General features: G+C 35.4%; 4 protein-coding genes across 5 annotated transcripts; 1 reads left to right on the top strand and 3 right to left on the bottom strand.

Moving 5' to 3' along the window:
* Positions 1-321: 321 nt before the first annotated feature.
* LOC133680511 (transcription factor E2FB-like) lies at positions 322-6,622 on the top strand. Of its 2 annotated transcripts, none has more exons than XM_062103502.1 (14): positions 322-790; positions 2,811-3,003; positions 3,230-3,286; positions 3,431-3,516; positions 3,595-3,683; positions 3,823-3,880; positions 4,676-4,728; positions 4,817-4,867; positions 4,968-5,016; positions 5,130-5,195; positions 5,280-5,359; positions 5,476-5,701; positions 6,025-6,091; positions 6,194-6,595. In XM_062103502.1, the coding sequence occupies exons 1-14, from the start codon at positions 572-574 to the stop codon at positions 6,322-6,324; spliced, it is 1,425 nt and encodes a 474-aa protein (XP_061959486.1). In that variant the 5' UTR covers positions 322-571; the 3' UTR covers positions 6,325-6,595. The 2 variants fall into 2 exon arrangements, with proteins under 2 accessions (XP_061959486.1, XP_061959487.1); XM_062103503.1 differs by having other exon boundaries at positions 324-790; positions 5,283-5,359; positions 6,194-6,622.
* A 394-nt stretch (positions 6,623-7,016) lies between these two features.
* Positions 7,017-8,326, bottom strand: LOC133680512 (uncharacterized). The gene is made up of 3 exons (XM_062103504.1): positions 7,960-8,326; positions 7,514-7,705; positions 7,017-7,406 (listed from the first exon to the last, which is right to left on the bottom strand). The coding sequence occupies exons 1-3, from the start codon at positions 8,230-8,232 to the stop codon at positions 7,248-7,250; spliced, it is 624 nt and encodes a 207-aa protein (XP_061959488.1). The 5' UTR covers positions 8,233-8,326; the 3' UTR covers positions 7,017-7,247.
* A 6,487-nt stretch (positions 8,327-14,813) lies between these two features.
* Positions 14,814-15,479, bottom strand: LOC133680237 (transcription repressor OFP13-like). Its single transcript, XM_062103045.1, has one exon. It carries the CDS (start codon positions 15,477-15,479, stop codon positions 14,814-14,816), a length of 666 nt encoding a protein of 221 aa, XP_061959029.1.
* A 1,244-nt stretch (positions 15,480-16,723) lies between these two features.
* Positions 16,724-17,917, bottom strand: LOC133679364 (probable CCR4-associated factor 1 homolog 11). The gene has a single exon (XM_062101938.1). It carries the CDS (start codon positions 17,663-17,665, stop codon positions 16,832-16,834), a length of 834 nt encoding a protein of 277 aa, XP_061957922.1. The 5' UTR covers positions 17,666-17,917; the 3' UTR covers positions 16,724-16,831.
* Positions 17,918-19,753: the final 1,836 nt, after the last annotated feature.

The raw sequence follows: 19,753 nt of genomic DNA, 5'->3' as shown, positions 1-19,753 counted from the left end.
GCTATTTTTTCTTCGATTTTTTCCCCTTATATTCATCCAAGTTTAAATTGGATTTTGATTAAATTAACTAGATTATAAAAAACTCAAACAAGTCAACTAAATTAATTAATTTTTTTATTCAACTTAATACTTAATACAAGCAAAACTCTATTAATGAGTTCTCCAGCCAATCTACAAAACCAAGTAGAGCTTAACAACCATGCGTATTAAACAATAAATCTTAACCTTACCCCAAGAAGGTTTAATTTCAGAAAATAATTAAATTATAAATTATAATTAATCAAATAAATAAATAATAAACGCATCGGTTTCCCTCCACATGTATATCCGAACCAAATTCCCTCCTCCGCCTCTTCCCTTCCCTCGTTTTCCACTCTTTCTCTCTCCCGCTTTTTTTTTTTTTATTTTTTTTTTATAATTTTTCTCTCCTCTCCATCCAAACACCTCCAGATCTCTCTCCCTCTCCCTCTCCAATTCCATTTTCTTCTACTTTCAATTCTTTTCTCTTCTTCACATCCCCAAACCCTCGTTTTTGTTTTTTTTTCATTTTTTTTACTTCAAAATTATTGCGATGTCGAACTCACAAGCACCAAACAACCAGTCAATGAAGCAGCCGCAGCAGAATAGTATGCAGAGTCACGCACCGAATCAATGCCAGCAGCATCAGCAGCTTCCGTTTTCTTCTATGAAGCCGCATTTTCTGCCTCCTGGTGACTACCACCGGTTCGGTGTCGACCATCGACGTCCCGTTTCTGATCATGATGTTGAGGGCATTGTTGTTAAACCTCCTGTAGGTATTTTGTGTTTTTTTAAATGTTTTTTTTTTTTTTTGGGGGGGGGGAGATTTTGACTTTATTTTTTGAATATCTGCTTGGTTTTCAAGTTTGACTGTTTTTTTAGGGTTTTGTTATGTTGGGATTGTTTTTTTTTATTTGATTTTATTGAATTTAATTTTTGGGGCTATTTTTATGGTATTGAAGAGGGTTTGGTTAAATTGTTGTGTTAGTGAGGTCATTTGGTGCTGAATTTGTGCATTTCATGTCATTTTAAGGGATTTTTTTTTCGTGTAAAGAACCTCGATTCTCTGCTTAAAAACATTAGTTCTGGCAGCTTATTCTGTTTGTCAATTTTCGGTTTTCCTGCAGAGTTTAAGTGTTTATTACACGATATAAAGTAAATTTCTTGTCCTTATTAGCATGCCTTTGCTTGTTTGTTACCCGTGGTGAATTGCTGTCACAAGCTTTATGTACTAGAATCTGTTATTCATCAGCTTTATTCATTAGCTATGCAAATGAGGGGAATGGAGTAGAAAATGATGGTAAAAGCTCGTGGTCAATGGTATGAGTGTTTTAACTTGGTGCGTGGTTTTTGGCTTATGAGAACACACTGTGTGGAATCTAAGATTTAAATGGGATACGGCAATGATGCATAAGTTTAGTAGAGGAACTTTTAAGTTGTAGAATCCTATAACTTTAAAAAAATTTCCTTATCGTTTTGTGTTGTTTCCAGGTCTGGTCCTAATGTCAAGACATAGCACACCTAACTGTATGATAAATGTTGCCAAGGTTTTGATGAGGCCTATAGACCTTGCTCTCTAGTTTAGTTGATTTATGCTTCCTTTTTCATCAACTGCAAAAAGAGATGAGTACTTTGCCGAAATAAAAAGGCTGCATTTTGCTTTTTCCTCCAACAAGTGCCTACTAGAAATTACGACATCTTATCGTGATATGCATGTCTGGTAAAAATGGCCTGCAATCACAACATGATCGATTAATATTTTTCCCGCCAAGCTTTGATAGTTTTCCCTACCAATATATCCCTCTAATCGAGGATCTTTTGATGCCTATGAAGTTTCTAGATGGCTGCCTGATGGCGAGACCATTATGATGCAATTTTGGAAGGAATGTGATGCTTATGCAATGAGCTTGTTTCAAGTGAAGCGATGAAGGTGGCTCAGATAAAGTTGGTTCTAGCTGGTCTGTCATGGTCTTTGAACCAGTGATTTTCCTGTGCTTGCATTAGCCAGCCATTCTTACACATTACTTCTTGCAAAATAATTATAAAGTCTTGATGCTTTCACTTGCCCTGTCTGTATCTCCTGTGCTTTCCTGTTCACTCATTTTTACTGAGCAATTGAGGATACACATTTTATGATTCATGCATATTCCTTATAGGTTTTTCTTGTTTATTGAGGTAAGTTTGGCTGGTAAGGCCAGCTCAGAGGTTATACAAGAGATATCCTGTGTATTCCCTTAAAAACCAAAAAAAAAAAAAAAACTCTCATGGGCTCATTTGTTCTATGATTGTCAATGTGGTGCTGTCTGATAATGAACTAGTCTTTGATGTCTGAATTTTATACAGGGGTTGCTAATAATTATTAAGGATAGTTGTATCAATGCCATATTTAGGTTTTACTGTTTTTTAGAAGTGGTGTCTGGGGTTGAATTCTCTCTTTGCTCATTAAATCTTTCATGAAAAGAGGAGTGGAAAAGGAAATGAAAGAAAGATCTGGTGGTCGCTTGTTTCTGTCAAGAGAACTTCAGAATTTTGGCAGCTGTCTCCACGCCTCCAGTTTTTTGTCCTGACATATTTCACATCATGCTCTTTGCATATTAATGTACGTGGGTGCATGGGCATAGACACACACATTCGAAGTCAAACACATGTACACTTGATATGGTTATTTAATCTTGAATGGAGCCTCAATTTTTTGTTTATTATGATTTTTTAGACATTAATATGTAATTAGGTTTTTGAACTTTGTCATATGTTACTAACAGTGAAAAAAAAAACTAAATGTTGTATATCAGACATTAAAGCGGAAGAGTGATGCAGCGGATCATCAAGGTGAGTCTAGTGAGTGGAATGCTGGTCATGGATATATGGAAGTAGTGACCAGCCCCCTCCAGACACCTGTATCAGGAAAAGGGGGAAAGACACCCAAAACATCGAGAATCTCAAAGAGTGGTAAATCTGCATCTCAGAGTGCTGCTGGAGCTCTTGGTGAGGATTTTTTTTTTAAACTTCTGCACCGGTGTCTCATATTTTTTATTTTAGAGTTTTGTTAGTCACTGGTCAGTTTAGTATAAACCAGCAACTAAGTAGTTATGTTCGTGAATTTCTTTTACTTTGCAAGCACTCTTCCGACTGTACTTTTATTGATGTTATTGGTGAAAAGAAGGACGTTGAAGTAAGTACATGTAGTGACAAACATTTTCTGAATTGGCAGGTTCTCCAGGAAATAATGTTACTCCAACTGGTCCAATTCGCTATGACAGCTCTCTAGGTAATATTTCCTGTTCATGCATTTCTGTATTTGCTTTTGAAACAAAGAGTAGTTTGTAATTATTATGAACTCTGTTTCAAATAGTTTGTGGAACAAAGAAAAACCACACTAAGAGTGGTAATATATTCTGTGATTCTGATTCAGGTCTCTTGACTAAGAAATTCATCAATTTGATCAAACATGCTGAAGACGGTATCCTTGATCTTAATAAAGCTGCTGATACTTTGGAGGTTACTTTAGTTCAGTTTCCATCCATTTTTATATATTGTTGTAAAATTCTGTTATTTGAAGGTTTTCTTTCATTTCAGGTTCAAAAGAGGCGGATATATGATATAACAAATGTTCTAGAAGGAATTGGTCTTATAGAAAAGAAGCTTAAGAACAGAATTCAGTGGAAGTATGGACTTAAATCCCTTTTGTTTTTAACAAATTTGATGTCACTTGTTTTGAACTCTACAATTGTTGCATGATTACCCATCATCATCATTATTAAACAAAGAAGTTCATGTATGATTAACTTGTGTGAATGCTATCAGGGGACTTGATGTATCAAGGTCAAGGGAGGGAGATGATAATAATGTTGCTACTTTGCAGGTATACAGTTATGGACAACCAACAACTTTTCTTCTCCTCTTTCCTCCCCCTCCTCTCTCTTGTAATCTTGACAACTGACAACTTGTTTCTTGGCTTGCACCTTTTTTGCATGGATTATTAGCCTTTGCAAAGCTCTTTTTAAAGTGCGTTTCTGTATTTTGTTATAGCTGTTTTGAACTTTGTTTTTCCTTCATTGAAAGTTTTAGGATCAACTTTGCCAGCTTATTTAGAACAAAGAGAGAAATAAATTGATAAGCATAGGAAACCTAGAATCAGCCTGGCCAACCGCATGACTCCATGAGGCTTGGATCCACAAGAAACCACCTAAGACTTTTTTTTAAAAAAAAAACACAAATGAAAACTTCTAAATTGATAAATAACCAATAAAATAATAGTTAATCCAATTCATTTTTTCTGAACTGCATTTCTAGAATTGCTGGCTGGCCCTATTTGGATGTAAATCCTCCATCCATGGGCAGGAAATGTTGATGATTTAATGGAACAGAAAATAAATGTAACCGTGCCTCATATGCCAACTAGATAGGTTATCCTTGCAAATGTGTCCCTTTTGAGCTTCATTTTGGGACACCACCTCCAACATCGGCTGTAGGATCAATGTAATGCGTAAATTTGAATCCCTAGGGCTGCATCAAATGCTATTTGCTATGAATTTGTTAGTTAGGTTGAGACTTCATTTTCAGTCACAAAACAATGGATCATGCATTGTTTCAAAACACAACTCCTGTTAGGAAGTACAGGGTTTTGCTTCGTCAATGATTATTTTTTTTCTTGCAGGCAGAAGTTGAAAACCTGACCATTGAGGAGCGCAGATTAGATGAACAAACAAGGTTATTCTATTTTTCCTTCTGCTTATGCAATATTTCCACGTTGCTTTTCTGAAACTCCTATATTGTGCTGAGGCTTAATTTACTGCAGAGAAATGCAAGAAAGATTGAGAGACCTCAGTGTAGATGAAAAAAATCAAAAGTAAACATTCTCCTCAAGTTTGCATGAATTATCAGTAACTTGCACAGCAGTTGCCTATTTTAATTAAACAACTGCTCATTTTGCTGTTTTACCATATTAGGTGGCTTTTTGTCACTAAGGAAGACATCAAGATTTTACCTGGCTTCCAGGTTGGTTTTCTTTCCAAGTAATAGGCTTGGTGCTTGGAATGTCACTGCGTTTCCTGAAACAAAATTTGTTTGTTGCTATAGCAATTAGTATGTAATTTTATTTCTGTTAACAGAATGAAACCTTGATAGCAATCAAAGCTCCACATGGTACCACTCTAGAAGTTCCAGATCCTGATGAGGTAATCCCAAAAGTAGTCAATTCAAGAAAAAAGTTACAGTGTTTGTGCATATATGTTCCTTGTTATAGTTTTTCCTTTCCTCAGCAGGCAGTTGATTATCCCCAGAGAAGATACAGGATAGTCTTCAGGAGTACAATGGGTCCGATAGATGTTTATCTTGTCAGGTAACTTTTCCTTTATTTTATGAAAATGGTGAGGCCAATCTTCATTCTAGCAGGGTGCTGACTAATTGGTCACTCAAGAATTTATGCAACTGACTCTCTCTCGGCCACACCCACAGTCAATTTGAAGAGAAATTTGAAGATATTCAAGGTGCTGAACCACCTCCAAGCGACTCGTCAACCTCAGATTTTAATGAAAATGCCGCTACTACAATGGTCACAGAGGAGAGCAGAGCAAAGGAGTTTCAAATGCAAGAGCAAGATGGTCATAGAATGTGCTCAGAACTTAACACCTCACATGACTTTGTGAGTGGGATCATGAAGATTGTCCCCTCGGATGTTAATGTAAATTATCTTTCTATTTGCTGTCATTGTTTTCAGAAAGATGCAAGATGTCAACTGTTTTTGTTTGCTGGGAATGTCAACAACACTTGCAAGCACATACAATTGAGCATAATGGATAGGGACAGCACCTTATGTTCAGATAATTGTCTGAAAATAGTAGGATTTGACCTGGGAATAATTGATTGGTTTAACATGCTGTTCTTTTTTCCGACAAAGATTTGAGTTCTTTAGCATGTTCCTTATTATCTGTTATTAAAGAACGATACTTTCTTTTGCAAAGTTAATAAGTTTTGCCAGGTTCTAATTTCGTTGTTTGTCTACAGAGTGATGCAGATTACTGGCTTTTATCAGATGCTGATGTTAGCATCACAGACATGTGGCGCAACGAACGTATCCTTGCTAAGATATTACATTGTATTTAACCTTTTGTGTTCTAATGCTTCATAAAGTATGGACCAGCAAAATTTTTTATTTCTTTGACTGCAAAAATAGCTGTGGTTGAATGGAATGACTTGGATACGCTTCATAATGACTATGTCATGCCAAATTTCAGCACACCACAACCCCAAACTCCATCTAATCCAACGGAAGTGCCTCCCGCTGCTAACACTACTGCCGGGTGAAAGGGAAATGTCGACGAATCAAGTCAAAGGCAAATGTCTTGTTTAGTCAAGAACCTATGACATCCATCATCAACCGTTACCGTTGCAGTACTTCTGAGGTTTGATTGAAGGTTCCTGCAAGCTACCCTATTGAGGTACCTCCAAAGAAACTAAAGAACGGTAGGGAGTTGGCTAGTTCATTGTACAGCTTAAGTAATGTACATGATACGTATGATCTAGTGGCAAATAAAGAAGGCAACTGACTCCTGATCGGTCCTTGTATATTTCTCCACGTCATGGCTTTGTTGTATTACTGACTTGACATCTGTTTAGGCAGCAATATATATATATATATATATATATATATATATATATATATATATATATATATATATATATAATGCGATGACAATATTACTCTTGTTTAGAAAATGAAACTGAAGCCGAATAGATTTGTTTTCTGATGTGTTAGCATCTCTACTGCTGTGCTACAACACGGCAGCAATTGGCAGGGTTGAAGCATACCCTGATAACTGCAGAGCATTGGCTACCTCCTTGAATCATCCCCGTCTCCATCAATGGATTGCTTATTTCCCAACGAAATTCCAATGTTTGGCAGTGTTTATGACACAAGTAGGGGAACTATGGTCATTTTGCTAGCTACAAACTCAAGGGACTGAAAAGCTATGAAATAATTCGTTTGGGGGGATTGATGAAGATCTGAATTCAAAGATTCTGTTTCCAATTGTTCCAAGCTACAGGCCTGCATATTGAATATGATTCACATGCAAGGTCCAAGTTTGAATAAAAGAAAAACCCACTATAAAAGTTTGTCTCATTCTCAAGGAGTATTACACGAAAATTATCACTGACATCAAAGAAAAATAGCAATCTAGACCAGGAACAAAATGCTGTATGCTAAATCTGAAGGATGGCCAGATGATTTACTTCTCCTTGTCAGCTTTCTTTCCAATCCAACCAGCAACAATGGGAGTAAGAGCTACAGTTGGGGGGAACCTAATCGGAGATGCAGCCTTGTGTGCAGCATATGCCAAAGCAAATGTCCCAACTTTCTCCCCATTTGCATCAGTCGAAATTCCCACCTGCAAAATACGAATACAATAACCAGTTCCAAATCCATTACTCCTTCTCCAGTACATAAAAATTACCCCAAGTCCAGTTTATGTTTTCATGGATAGATGCTTTTTACCTTCAGCAACACCGCTTGAACATCAATACCAGCACTAATGAGTGCATAACAGAGGGAGAAGGAAATCAAGGACAGAGTAATTGAGGTGGCCAGGTATGCTCCTCCATATTTTGCTAGCAGCTCCTTAGCTTGATCTCCCTTGGATTTAGTTTTCTCACCTTCTTCCTTCTCTTCCTCTTTTGAGCTGAATATCTTCATTTTTTGAAGAAAAGGAGGTTTGGCCAGTTAGTTTCTTATCTACAAATAGGCAAAGACACTAAATTGAAAGGGAAAAAATAGAGCTTTGCTAGAACAAGGATTCTTTATACTTTCTTTAACCGCAATTTATGCAAAGAAAGTAAGAAAACCAAGAAACCACATCATGGGCACTAAAAATTCAAATCAAGAAAGGCAAGAATTGAAACAAAATAGAGCAAAGAAAAGAGTTTAGAGAAGGGAGTACCTACCTTCCAAAGACCAGCTTCAAGACCATACTTCTTGGTAACTTCCTCAACAGAAGAAGAAGAAGAAGAAGAAGAAGATGATGATGATGATGATGATGGGGCTTCCCTTTCTTCAGTTTTCTCTTTGATAGCTCTAGTTTGAAGGCGTTTAAAACTTGAATTGGAAGGTTGAATATAAGTAGAACAGCAGTAGTTCTTGAAGCTTTTGCTGTTCAGGAAAGAAGCAGAAGAGAAAGGAGGGAGCTGCACTTGCAGAGTTGTTGTTGCCATTGCCATTGCTCTTAAGTTCTAACTAGTGACACAAATTCTTGGAACTGAACAGCGAAAAAAAGAAGAGATTTTATCGGGGACCTAAGCCAATCAAGAAAGGTCATTACTGGAAAAAAGAAAAAAGAAAAAAAAGTTGAAAATCTTTATCACATTACTACCCCTCACAGTTTTCTTTGCCATTTTGTAGTGGACTGGGATTGAGATGGGCTTGGAATACATAAGATTTTGGACAAATTCAGTGATTTTATATAAGAAAATGGTATAAAATAATTGTTTTATAAAGTATTTTTATTTAAAAATTGATTTTAAATAATTGTTTTTAATTTTTTCAAAAACAATTTTAAAATAAAAAAATAAACACATTCTTAATTAAACTACTAAATTTCTTTTTTGCTAAATTAATTGTTATGCAATATGAAATCCAGCTCGACTTATGAATTGATATACTAACCTACAGACCCAGGATATAGACAGAGGCAAGTTAGTACAAAAACTCAGATTTGTTTTTAAAAAATGATATTATTTTTTTTAAAAAAAAATATGAATTGATTTACCCAATCCATGCAGCATGCTAGTGAGTATTTGTTCTGGGCCCAACAAAATTGATTCGTTAAGCTCGAGGACAATTCGGTCATTATGGCTTCTAGCTTTTTGAAACGTATATGGCCAGGGGAAGGGCCAAGTAGCAGCTGCACAAGCACAACAATATTTCCAAAAGGAGAGATTTTAAAAAATTACATGTTTTACCTTAAATGAGATTAATTAGATCCTTCTCCATTTTAAATTCATTTCTTTGCTTTCTTTTAAAAAAACCTTCATTCTTTTATTAATACTGAAATTAAGAAGAATTAAAGGATAAAAGGAGTTCTGATATTTATATGTATTTACTATTTTGAAATAAAAGAAATATAGATAATAAAATTTTTATCTTTTTTATTTTGAAAATACAAAAAAATATTCTAGAATTGTTAAGAAGACTAGTGTATATATTTTCTGTTTTTTTTTTGTTTTCTAACAAAAAAATATTTTTATATATCTTTTTTATATCTATCAAGTAGAAAAAGTAAAAATAAAGGAGATCATAAATAGGAAGATATGATATTTTTGTAACCTAGCTAGTAATTAATTAATAAAAAAAATCTTGTAACTCATAAAGGAAACTATAGACAATTCAGGGATTTAAATTGTAAAATAATTAACCAACGTGAGAGAGAGGGAGAGATATTGAGGTCAGTTTCACAATGATAAGATATATAGTTTAATTATATATTAAGGATAATTTATATATTCCGAGGTTAAATAAAGAAAAAGGATGAGCTCATACTAAATTATCTTAATTTTTTTCTGTTACGTGGATATTTATGCATGGTTTAATATGCATGGAATATTGTGATTTAAATTGAGAATATTCAAATTCTAAATTTGAAATTAATAACAAAAAGAATTAAATTAAAAGAATATACGATATTCTATATATCCAAGGTGATCTTTCCTAGCTAAGCCTCATTAATTTCCTACTTTCTTTATTTTAACCTCAAAATTCTCTACATATATATATATATATATATATATATATATATATATATATATATATATATATATATATATATATATATCTCACAAGAACCAAAGCAATGGCAAGCAAAAACACCAAATGCTCTCCAACTCGATCCAAGAGATTTGCCTTCATAGCCAAGACTAAAAGCAATTATAGCTTTCCAAGAGCCCTTCGTGAAGAACCATCGTATAGTACTCTAAGCTCTCCTTCCCTACCGTACCCTTTACGTACGTATACTGCAGTAAAGGACTTGATTTTCTGTGTCAAAAGCCATGGGATCATCAAGTCCTCTATCAATAGGTGGTTTTAGTACCATTCAATCACCTGAGGAGATAGCAACAATTAAGCAATCTTCCAGTACAAAAGGCTGCATGGGCTTATTTACAACCTCCGCCTCAAACCATAGTTAAGCACCACCACCACTGCTTCAAGAAATTAAATACCTTCGGGGTCACGTTTGGAACAAGTTAATCTCCTATGAATACATGTCTGAAGTTCATTAACAGCCAGCAACATATATAGTTGGGAAGATCACACATGCTCTCTTGATAGGAGTACACGAAGAGCAATTTATGCTGTCTAGTTAGTCACATGTTTTAACTCTTTGAAATATTCTCATGGATAAGTCTTCGTTGACGTTTCCAGCGAATCAGAATTCCTTGTGGCAATAATTTTACTAAGTTCATGTGCTGAATTTTGCGGTTTCTTTAGTAATTGTTGTTGAACAATCTCTGCTGCCATTATTGTGCATGGCAGTTTCTTAATCTCTAATCTGGGAGGATAGTTTTTTTTCTTTTCTTTTTATGTTCTAGTTCCTTTTTGTGTGATTAATTTGTTCTAGCCATCTTCTCATTGGCTTCACTGATCTTCTTAATCATAAAAAAAATCATATCTTCCCAAATCGTATCTGATCTTAATTATTCTAAAAAAAAAAAGGCCATGGTACTGGATGCATACATCTTTTTTTTTTTTAATTTTAAATAATGTTTAAGATAAATTTGAATACAAAACATTGCACCTAGCTACGGAGTTCCTTCATGTCATCAATTAGTCCCAAAATTAATGGTATGGTTTAAATTGATTCCAAGTTCGTTGATCTAGCAGGCGTTGTTCATACTGGACCTAGCTAGCTAGCTATAATTAAAGTCGAGTCACAAGAATCCTGTTAGGCTCCTGATCAATGACCTTTCGCATCCAATTAGCTATATATATCTTGAGCGTGGATCGAGGTTGTATCCCCATTTCCGTGATATTTGTCTCAAAGGGGTAGCTAGGTTTTATCTATATATATGATCAACACGAAGGAGATCAATACAATAATGTCGATCTTGCTAGCTACAAGTCTAAAAACACCCAAGAAGTAAAAAGGGAATTTGTCCAAGTTGCAGCATCAAATTACCTGTAATCATTCCAAATTAATTACATATGTGTTGATATCATATATAATTTTATATGGAAGCCATCGTCATTATGAATTGAGAACGCCGGTGAGCAAATCTTATGGCTTGATTGCTAGTTGCTAATCCCAATTCAAAGCCCTCAAATAGTTTTCTATTCATGTCACATGGAATGGATATTTCGTGCGGGGGAATCCTGGGACCATTCATCAATAGTTTATCACATAATTAATATGATTTTACTATATATAGGCATTGTACATGGATTTGATTAGGTTAACCCATCTAAAAATGCCAAAGGAAGCTCTAACTATAGTGCTTTTCACTTCTCCGAACATGTTACGATGATAAGTATGAGTCTGTGAAAACTTGATGTCTTGTTGATGTAAGATTTAATTCATGTTTGACTTTAAATTAAACTAAATAAAAATTAATCTGGTTAAAATTGATGATTAATTTGATGAGTTAATCTATAAAGTCAAAATTTAGTTTGATTTTAAAAAAATAAGATAAAAATCATACATCTAATTTAATAATTTAATTATTTATATGCTAGCATGTAATTTGATTCATTTATAGTTTAATTAGCTATAAAGTCCATGAGAAAATAGAAACCATTTAAAAAAAATGCTTCTAGAAAGGCATTTTAGAAAATGCCAAAGTCCCTTCACAGAGGGCTCATCACCTCTCTCTCTCTCTCTCTCTCTCTCTCTCTCGCCCCTAATAAGTTAAGTTAAATGAACTAATAGGAATAAAAGCCTTCCTCTCTCAACAACACTGAAGAAAATGACTCCTATCTATCTAAAAACAACTTCTTCCCCCTCTCTCTCTAGTCCCCAAAGGCCTTAATTAGAGTTAATTCTGAAAGGGACTTTTATCAAGATCACCTCCTACCTCCAGCCTCCTAGCAGTATATTAAACCTTGCAAAACTCTATTTTTTCTGTTTTTTTTTTCTCTTCAATGTTTTCGAAGAAGAAAAAGTCCCTTCAAACCATACTCGCATCCAATGCAGGCTGTGGCTGTGGCAGGCCAAAACTCTCAGATGTATACGAGCCGATACCAAAACCTAGACCTAGACCTAGACCCTGCAGAACCTCAATTTCCCAAAAAGATCCAAACCCTAGTTGTTCATCTTCAAGCTCCTGTGACAAAAGTGTAGGCTTCTCATTGATGGACAACGAAGAAGAAGATTACACCTCAACCACTTTCACTCTGAACAAAGACAACACTTCATCATCACAAAACTCCGAATCTGAAACCGATCCAAAAGCATCCAAGATTATTGACAGTATTGCTGTGGTGAAATATTCTAATGACCCATTTCAAGACTTCAAGCATTCCATGTTGCAAATGGTCGTGGAGAAAAATATCTACTCAAGAAATGATCTTGAAGAACTCCTCAACTGCTTCTTGGAGCTGAATTCTCCTTGCCACCATAGCGTCATCGTTCAAGCTTTCACTGAGATCTGGAATGAGATCATCTCGAAGAGGATCGTCAAGAAACCCTGTGTTCGGTTAGATGTGAGTAAAAAAATGAAAGAATCCTAGCTGTGCATGGAAATTGCTCGCGTGAAATCCACGTGAAGGCATTGAATTCACATGTGGGAAACTTTGATTAGTGTTCGGTAGGGTTTGGTCAAGATCAGGGGGCGCTTTGTAGTTGAGAAAAGATGGATATGAGATTCTTAGATTATAATATTTAATAAAGAAAGAAGCCCAAACCTTAGAGATGCCAGAGATGAACCTACAAGGTTGTTTCGATTTTATTTTGTTTAATGCTTAGGCAGCTGGTGGGTTTTTATTTTTCTTGCAACTGTGTACAAAATATGTAAATAATAATAACCACATCCAACATTAGCATTTATAGCTAGCTGTGCTGTTTTAATGGCAGTGGTTGGCAATCTCTTTGTTGCTGTGTATTTTTATATGGTAGAGGCTACTGGCACAGTTGACTCGTGACTGATCAAGAGAGAAATATATATAGGTTTTTATCCGAATCAATCCTGACGTGTGTTTTATTCTTCAAAAGCATTGTTTTCTCAAAGACATTTTACAAGATCCAATTTGTTTCAGATTTTCTTGATCTTCTGAATCAAAGATGTAATTAGCCCATGGAAAAGAAAATGTCAAAAGTTTTTTTTTCTCCGCGTAACCACCAAACCTGCACCTAGCTCCCTGGGCACCTAGAATCTATCTGCTCTTTATTTTATTATTATATTTCTTCAAATCAAGACAGGATTTCCAAAACCTTTTTGAGTGTTTGAACATCATTTTGACTTCATTGATACCATTACCAGTAGCTGCATGAATCACCATAACCACCACCTTGCACATCTACTTAACAAATATCACAGCTAGCACCGACTGATCAATCTCGGATAACTCCATCTATCTATAGCTGAGCTTGTGAAGAGATGGCCATGATTAGATTGCGTAAGAGGCGGTTTTGTGATGCCGCCCGGTGACGGATGCTAAAGGATTTCGGTCAGTTTTTGTGTTTCTGGAATCTTAAAAGAAAATGGAGGTTAATTTGGCTACTAAACTTGCAGAAAGTGAGAAATAAAAAAGGCCATTTTTATGTGTTCATCAGTCCCATGCCAAAACGTGTCCTTAATTTTAAATATGATTTTCATCTTCTTCTTCTTCTTTTTTTTGTATGTTTATTGGGAGGTCTAGTTTAATTTTGAGCTAGACAGAGAGAAATCTGCTCTCATTCCTAAATCTCTTATAGCGTTGGATTTAAAAATATCAGTTGAAAATTATTACTGTTAAACGTAATTTTAATTAATCTATAATTAATTGCACGCAAGCCATCTGATTTTCAAGTCCTCTTCTGCATGATTTGATGCTAATGTATTGTCTTCGACGTACCATTCTTTAATTCTTATTATAATTTAAGTGTCACTTTTCAGGGCATTTTCATAGTGCAAAACCAGAATGACCCAGAGCTTCATTAACTTGAGTGATGGTGGCTGATGGCTCTCCTTGCTATCTAAAAAAGAATAGGTCCTGATCCTATTGGAGAAATTCTCCTATACACTAAAACAGCTGGGTGAAGCCCACCTGCTCCACTGTTTGTGACTTTTTTATTTTTATTTTTTAATATAGAATTTGTATTAACTTTTTTTTATTGGTTTTTTTTTAAAAAATTTATTTATCAATATTTAATTGATTTTAAATTAATTTTATAATTTTTTTTATATTAAGATGTTGATTAACTAGAGTTTCATAATTTAACTCACTAAATCAATGATTCAAATTATGAGCTCCATTAAATTTAATAGTTTTTATATAATAATCAAAATATAAATTTATAAAATTAAGTCTAAATCAAATGTTATGATGTGAGTTTGATATTTTAATAATCTTAAAAGAAATAAATTAAAATAATTTACGAGAATAAATTTAAAATTAAATAAATATTAAATGATGGAATTGAGAAAAAAAAAAGTTATCTTATTGAGTGTTCATATTGAAGTGAAGGAGGTGAGTTGATTCCTCAACTCCTTAGAGATATCAAGTAATTAATCCAGTTATTTCGCAGAAGTACACATACAAAATGAGTGCTTCTACACTGAAAATTAGATGCACGATATTTATCTCAGTTTTCTGGTTAATTAGAACCATAACTTCAGCAATTCTTTGGACTTTTCCCCTTTTCCTTAGCTGGCTGTGACCTCTTAGCTTCAACCATCCACAAATCTTTTGATTTTGAAGATGAAGCAGAGTCACTGTGAGAAACAGGGCAAGAAAAAAAAGACGGTGGGGCAGCAGAAAATAGATCAACGAAGGCCTCAATTATAAAGCAATGATGCTGCTTCCTATTCATTCTCAAATACCATGCCAATAACTCCTCTACATCCTCCCAACTCTTTAGTCCGCAAGTCTCAACAGTTTCCTCCATCGAACTGCGAAAATCCTCACAAGGATCTTCAGATTCCATAGCTAGTGCTACACATTCAGGGAATGGGCATTTGTTAGTTTCATCGTTATGATCATCTAGTATGGAACTCGTGTTACCTGGCTCGAAGAACAACCTCTCTGATCTCACTGCCTTATTAACAGCAATCTCCAGCGAGTCCTCTTTAGATTCCTTGGGCGTCAAGGAGATAGTCTTTGATTGTGACCATGAGGAATTCAGCATTGTCATGAACTTGGCTGCATCACGTAAAGCAAAGTAGAAATTTTTTAAAGCATTCACCTTGGATTGGAATGGAAATGTCCCAATACTGAATGGTGGCCATTTCCATGAAACATAATTGGTTGCTTGGTTCTTAAAGATTGAAGGGAGTTTCATTTTCTTGACCTTTGTGTCTCTGTATCTCACTCATGCACTCTATATCTATTCTCAAGTTGCATATATAGGGATCAAGTGTGTTAACTGTAAAAGACGCATCTTTTGCTGTGGTTGGATGGAAAGCAGGAGATCATTTAGGGCTTTCCATGATGAGCATTACCGCAACCTCACGAAAGAGATTTGTACAGTAGATCCCACTTCTCAATCAAAAACAGAGCATGACTGTCTTGGTCTGATGGACCAGTACTTTCTTGTACTGTATAATCAAGTCAGAAACTAGTAAAGCAGCAACATGTGGTGGCAACTGTGAAGAGCTGGCTGGCACAGCCAGTCATCATAAGTTACCAGATGTACTGGCATTTGGTAGGTCAACAAAAAATGTATGAACTGAGGGTGGATCGACCACATGATCTTAAGAGTACAATAATTCATCATAATCCGCTTTTACAATGTTTTTGCTAGCATTTAATTACTTTTAGGTGGATCTTACAATATGAACACATGAGAACCATTACTGTTATCTACATCTGAAATGATCATAAAGCCTTCTGAAATTCCTTTAAGGATCTCCTTGGTTCACAGCCAATATTGTTTACGCTGTCAGGTATCAGTTTACATATCAATGGAGATTAAATCCTCCTATATCAGCCTCCTGCATTTCCTTAAGTTCTGATTTGAAGATTCAAACTCAAGAACTTACGAGTAAATATATAGCATCACTGATCACTTTAATAGCCACCTTGTAAGGTAGTTCTTTATACCAGTGCTCGTTGAAATTTTCATTCACGAGATCATTTCATTCTGCCATTGTAGTCAAAAGACGCAGTGCTCTACTGGTAATAATTTCTTTCGGCAACATATTCTTTTCCCCGCCCCTTCTTATTAATCAAACAGGTAATTAATATGGGCTTTAAAAATGAATAGACCTTAAGATGATTACGGGCCTGCCGAAGCTCAGCATTGCACTTACAAAACAGACCTAACTAAACAATAATAAAGGAGCCCGTCTAAAAGACCCAAAGTCCATCAAATAGCTAAACCATAGCTGTAGAAGAATGCCATTTCGTGGCAACGCTTCTGGCCTGGTCAACCATTTGACAAATGGTGTCAAGGGAAATGCAAGATCAAACAGGGGATGCTTTTTTTTTTAATAATAATAATAACAATAAAAAAAATTCATTTTATTTCTTGACTTACCGAGTCAACGAATCAAAATAACCATAATCAACAAAGTAATACTAGCATACCTCAAGAGAATTTCTTTAATTATTTTCCAAGTCTCATCAACTTAATTTACAAATTTCTATTTTAACAAATCAGATAATCTATGCGTAAATCACGCACGTCATTTTTTAGCAAAGCACCTCTAATCCAAACAAAACACCAGCATGTTGCTCCGGTCCATCTTTCACAAAAAACACATCCCTCATCTTTTGAAAAGCATGCCATGTCAGCAAACTATCCGAACCAGCCTGGTGACATTTCCCAACCGCCCGGTTCACATCCAGCGTCCTGGCCACCCGGTCCAACCCGCCATACAAACTCTTACAAAACCGCATCATGTGCTTCACATCATAAATTTTATTTCCGAAAAACACCCTCAACACCCTCAAAAATTCCACCAACCCAGACGGCAAGTCCCGGCCCGTGAGAATCTTCACCAAGTACCCAAAATCATACGCGCTATGGAAAGTAACCCAACTCACCGACTCGTTGCAGACAAGCCCAGACGACATCATCAACTCAGCAAACCTCGCGGAGTCAACCCCCTCCTCTCTATTCCTCCCAAAATCAATCCCTTGTCGCCTCAGCAACTCAATCGAGTCCGGAGCGTGAGCATCACGCTCCACATCAAAATCCCTGAAATTGAACTCCCAGATGAACCGGTTTCCAGTTCCCAGATCGGGCAAGTTCCCCTCTGCATCGGAAAGCGTGAGACCCACCTGGATAAGATTTAAAGCATCGACGTTGGATTTAAGGATCTTGTAATGATCCGACGGCTTCAGCTGTCGGAAATAATTCCTGTTATTGGCGGGGTCCACTGGTGGTCGGAAAACAACACCAGGAAACTCGGTGTCCATTGATATATACGGGAACTCGACGATTAATTCACTGATCAACTCGAATTCCGACTCCAAATTACACGACCAAACTTCACGAATTACAATTTCCTTGCTATCTTCCATTTCTTTTTTGCTAGGAACAGAGAATTAAAGAGAGAAGAGGAGTGAAGCGAAAAAAAATCTTGGCTCTTGTTGAACTGCTGAGGATATGGAGAGACCGTGAGAGAGGGGGGTGATATATACGGGAAAAAGAAGGTGGGAGTTGCGTGGAAAGCGAGAAGGGGGCTGGCTGGTTCAATGTTGGTGCATGGCTTCGAAGGTTCAGCGCGTTCGCAGTTTGACTAGGGGAAGTAACGGTTCTGGACTCGGTCCACATGAGGCTCCTCCATTATTAATTATTATCATGTATTTACTACTTTTGCCTTTATCTCTATCCTTTTGATACATGCCACGACATTCTTGATTATTTATTTATATTTGAATTAACGTTATGCTATTGCAATTAAGAGATACAAATATTTGTTTATTAAAAGATAATAGTTAACAATTTTGTTTATAATCTTGAAAGTGACATGTAAATATTGTTTGTTTTTATTTTTTTAAAGAGAATTAATATTGTTTGATTTTTGAGAACTAATTGCTAGTTTCATTTCCAAAACAAAACAATATATAGGGGATATATAATCTAACCAAAAACATACATATTTATTAATACTATAAAATGGAAGGATGCCGTGTATTTAACTATTTATGACGGTGATTAGAAGAAGGTCAAGTGTCTATTTTATTTATTTATTTCGTTCACTTGGAGTTTGGACCATTTTCAATGTACCTAGGTGGGTGTCTAGATTACAGAGAAGTAGGTAGGTAGGTAGGTACGTTTGACACTCTTGTCGTGTAATGGGATCAAGTGGGAGCTGATCAGAGACACAGAAAGGGGGAGGAGATGGGGCTATTACGTTTTTTTTATCCAATGATTACATAGAGCGGAGTGTAGCAGACTGCATTCACTTTCTTCTTTTTCTTGTTGGCTTCGGTCTTTCATTGCTTTTTTCTGTGCATGCTGCTTGGGTTTCTCGGACATTTTCTTGCAAGTGGCTGTCTTATTGCCCCGTGATTATCTCTCCATCGCCACTTTTGTTTCGTCATTGACATGGAACTTGCACCATATTTACTACGTTAGTAACACCCTGGTTAACATCATGTCAATTTCCTTGTAATGATGTTTTTATTCAAGGTTGCCCGACCCTATTCATGAATCTAACTCCAAAAAAACTTGGATTCTTGGCTTAAATTTTTACGTGAGGTTAAAAGATATGATTTTTACTATTCTCTAACAATCCATAGATAAATCTTATTTTTTTTCTTGTTGTTGATGTAATCAAGTTTGGATTAACTTGATTAGATCAACTATATCATTAAAAATCTAATTGGATTAATAAAAATTTTATCAGTTCAGTTAGAAATACAATCTGAATCAAATTTAGAATCCTGAATTTTCTGGATCAACCTATTGGATTGAGCCATGATTTAAAGACTATGTTTTTATACTTAGTTTTCATGATAGAATTAAATACACTATATTTTAAACATATTATTCTACTTAACTCATGTATTTACAACAAAACATAATTTTCTTGTGATTTTTTTTCTAGGACTTTAACCTTAGATTTAAACTATTTATGCATGCAAAAACTTAGTGATTGGAATTGCGTGATGAGAGAATTTAATCCAACAGAACAAATTACCAAAACCATGGCCTCTAGCCCAACCATGACCATCATAATCTATATCCCTGAGGTGCTGTACAGGTAATTAATTACCAACAAGTGATTAATCAACTAGGTAGCATGATCAAATGGTATTAAAGTGTTCTTATCCAATTAAAAAATGTTGACCAGTACTTGGTCAAGCTCAAGCCTGAATTTCTGGTGGCTTTTTATCATTTTATTTTCTTCAAATATGGTTGCTTCATGAGTCAAGGTATCTTCCAAACGAATGGAGGACTCATTCTTCATCAATTTTTATTTAATCAACGATGCTGCTCGTACTAATAAATTTGAAACACTATATAGTATCTAGCCTGCGGTTGAAATCTTGAAAAATGTCTTGAAAAGCACAAGGAAAATTCTTTTTTAACCTTATGCATTAATTTTTTCTTTTTTGGTTATTAAAAATGAGAAGGCAGGCAGGTCATTCTAAAAAATAGAT

Source organism: Populus nigra, chromosome 19, assembly GCF_951802175.1.
Source record: "Populus nigra chromosome 19, ddPopNigr1.1, whole genome shotgun sequence".
NCBI lineage: Eukaryota > Viridiplantae > Streptophyta > Magnoliopsida > Malpighiales > Salicaceae > Populus > Populus nigra.
Note: the sequence above shows the minus strand (reverse complement) of the source record. Positions and strands in the feature narration are given on the sequence as shown.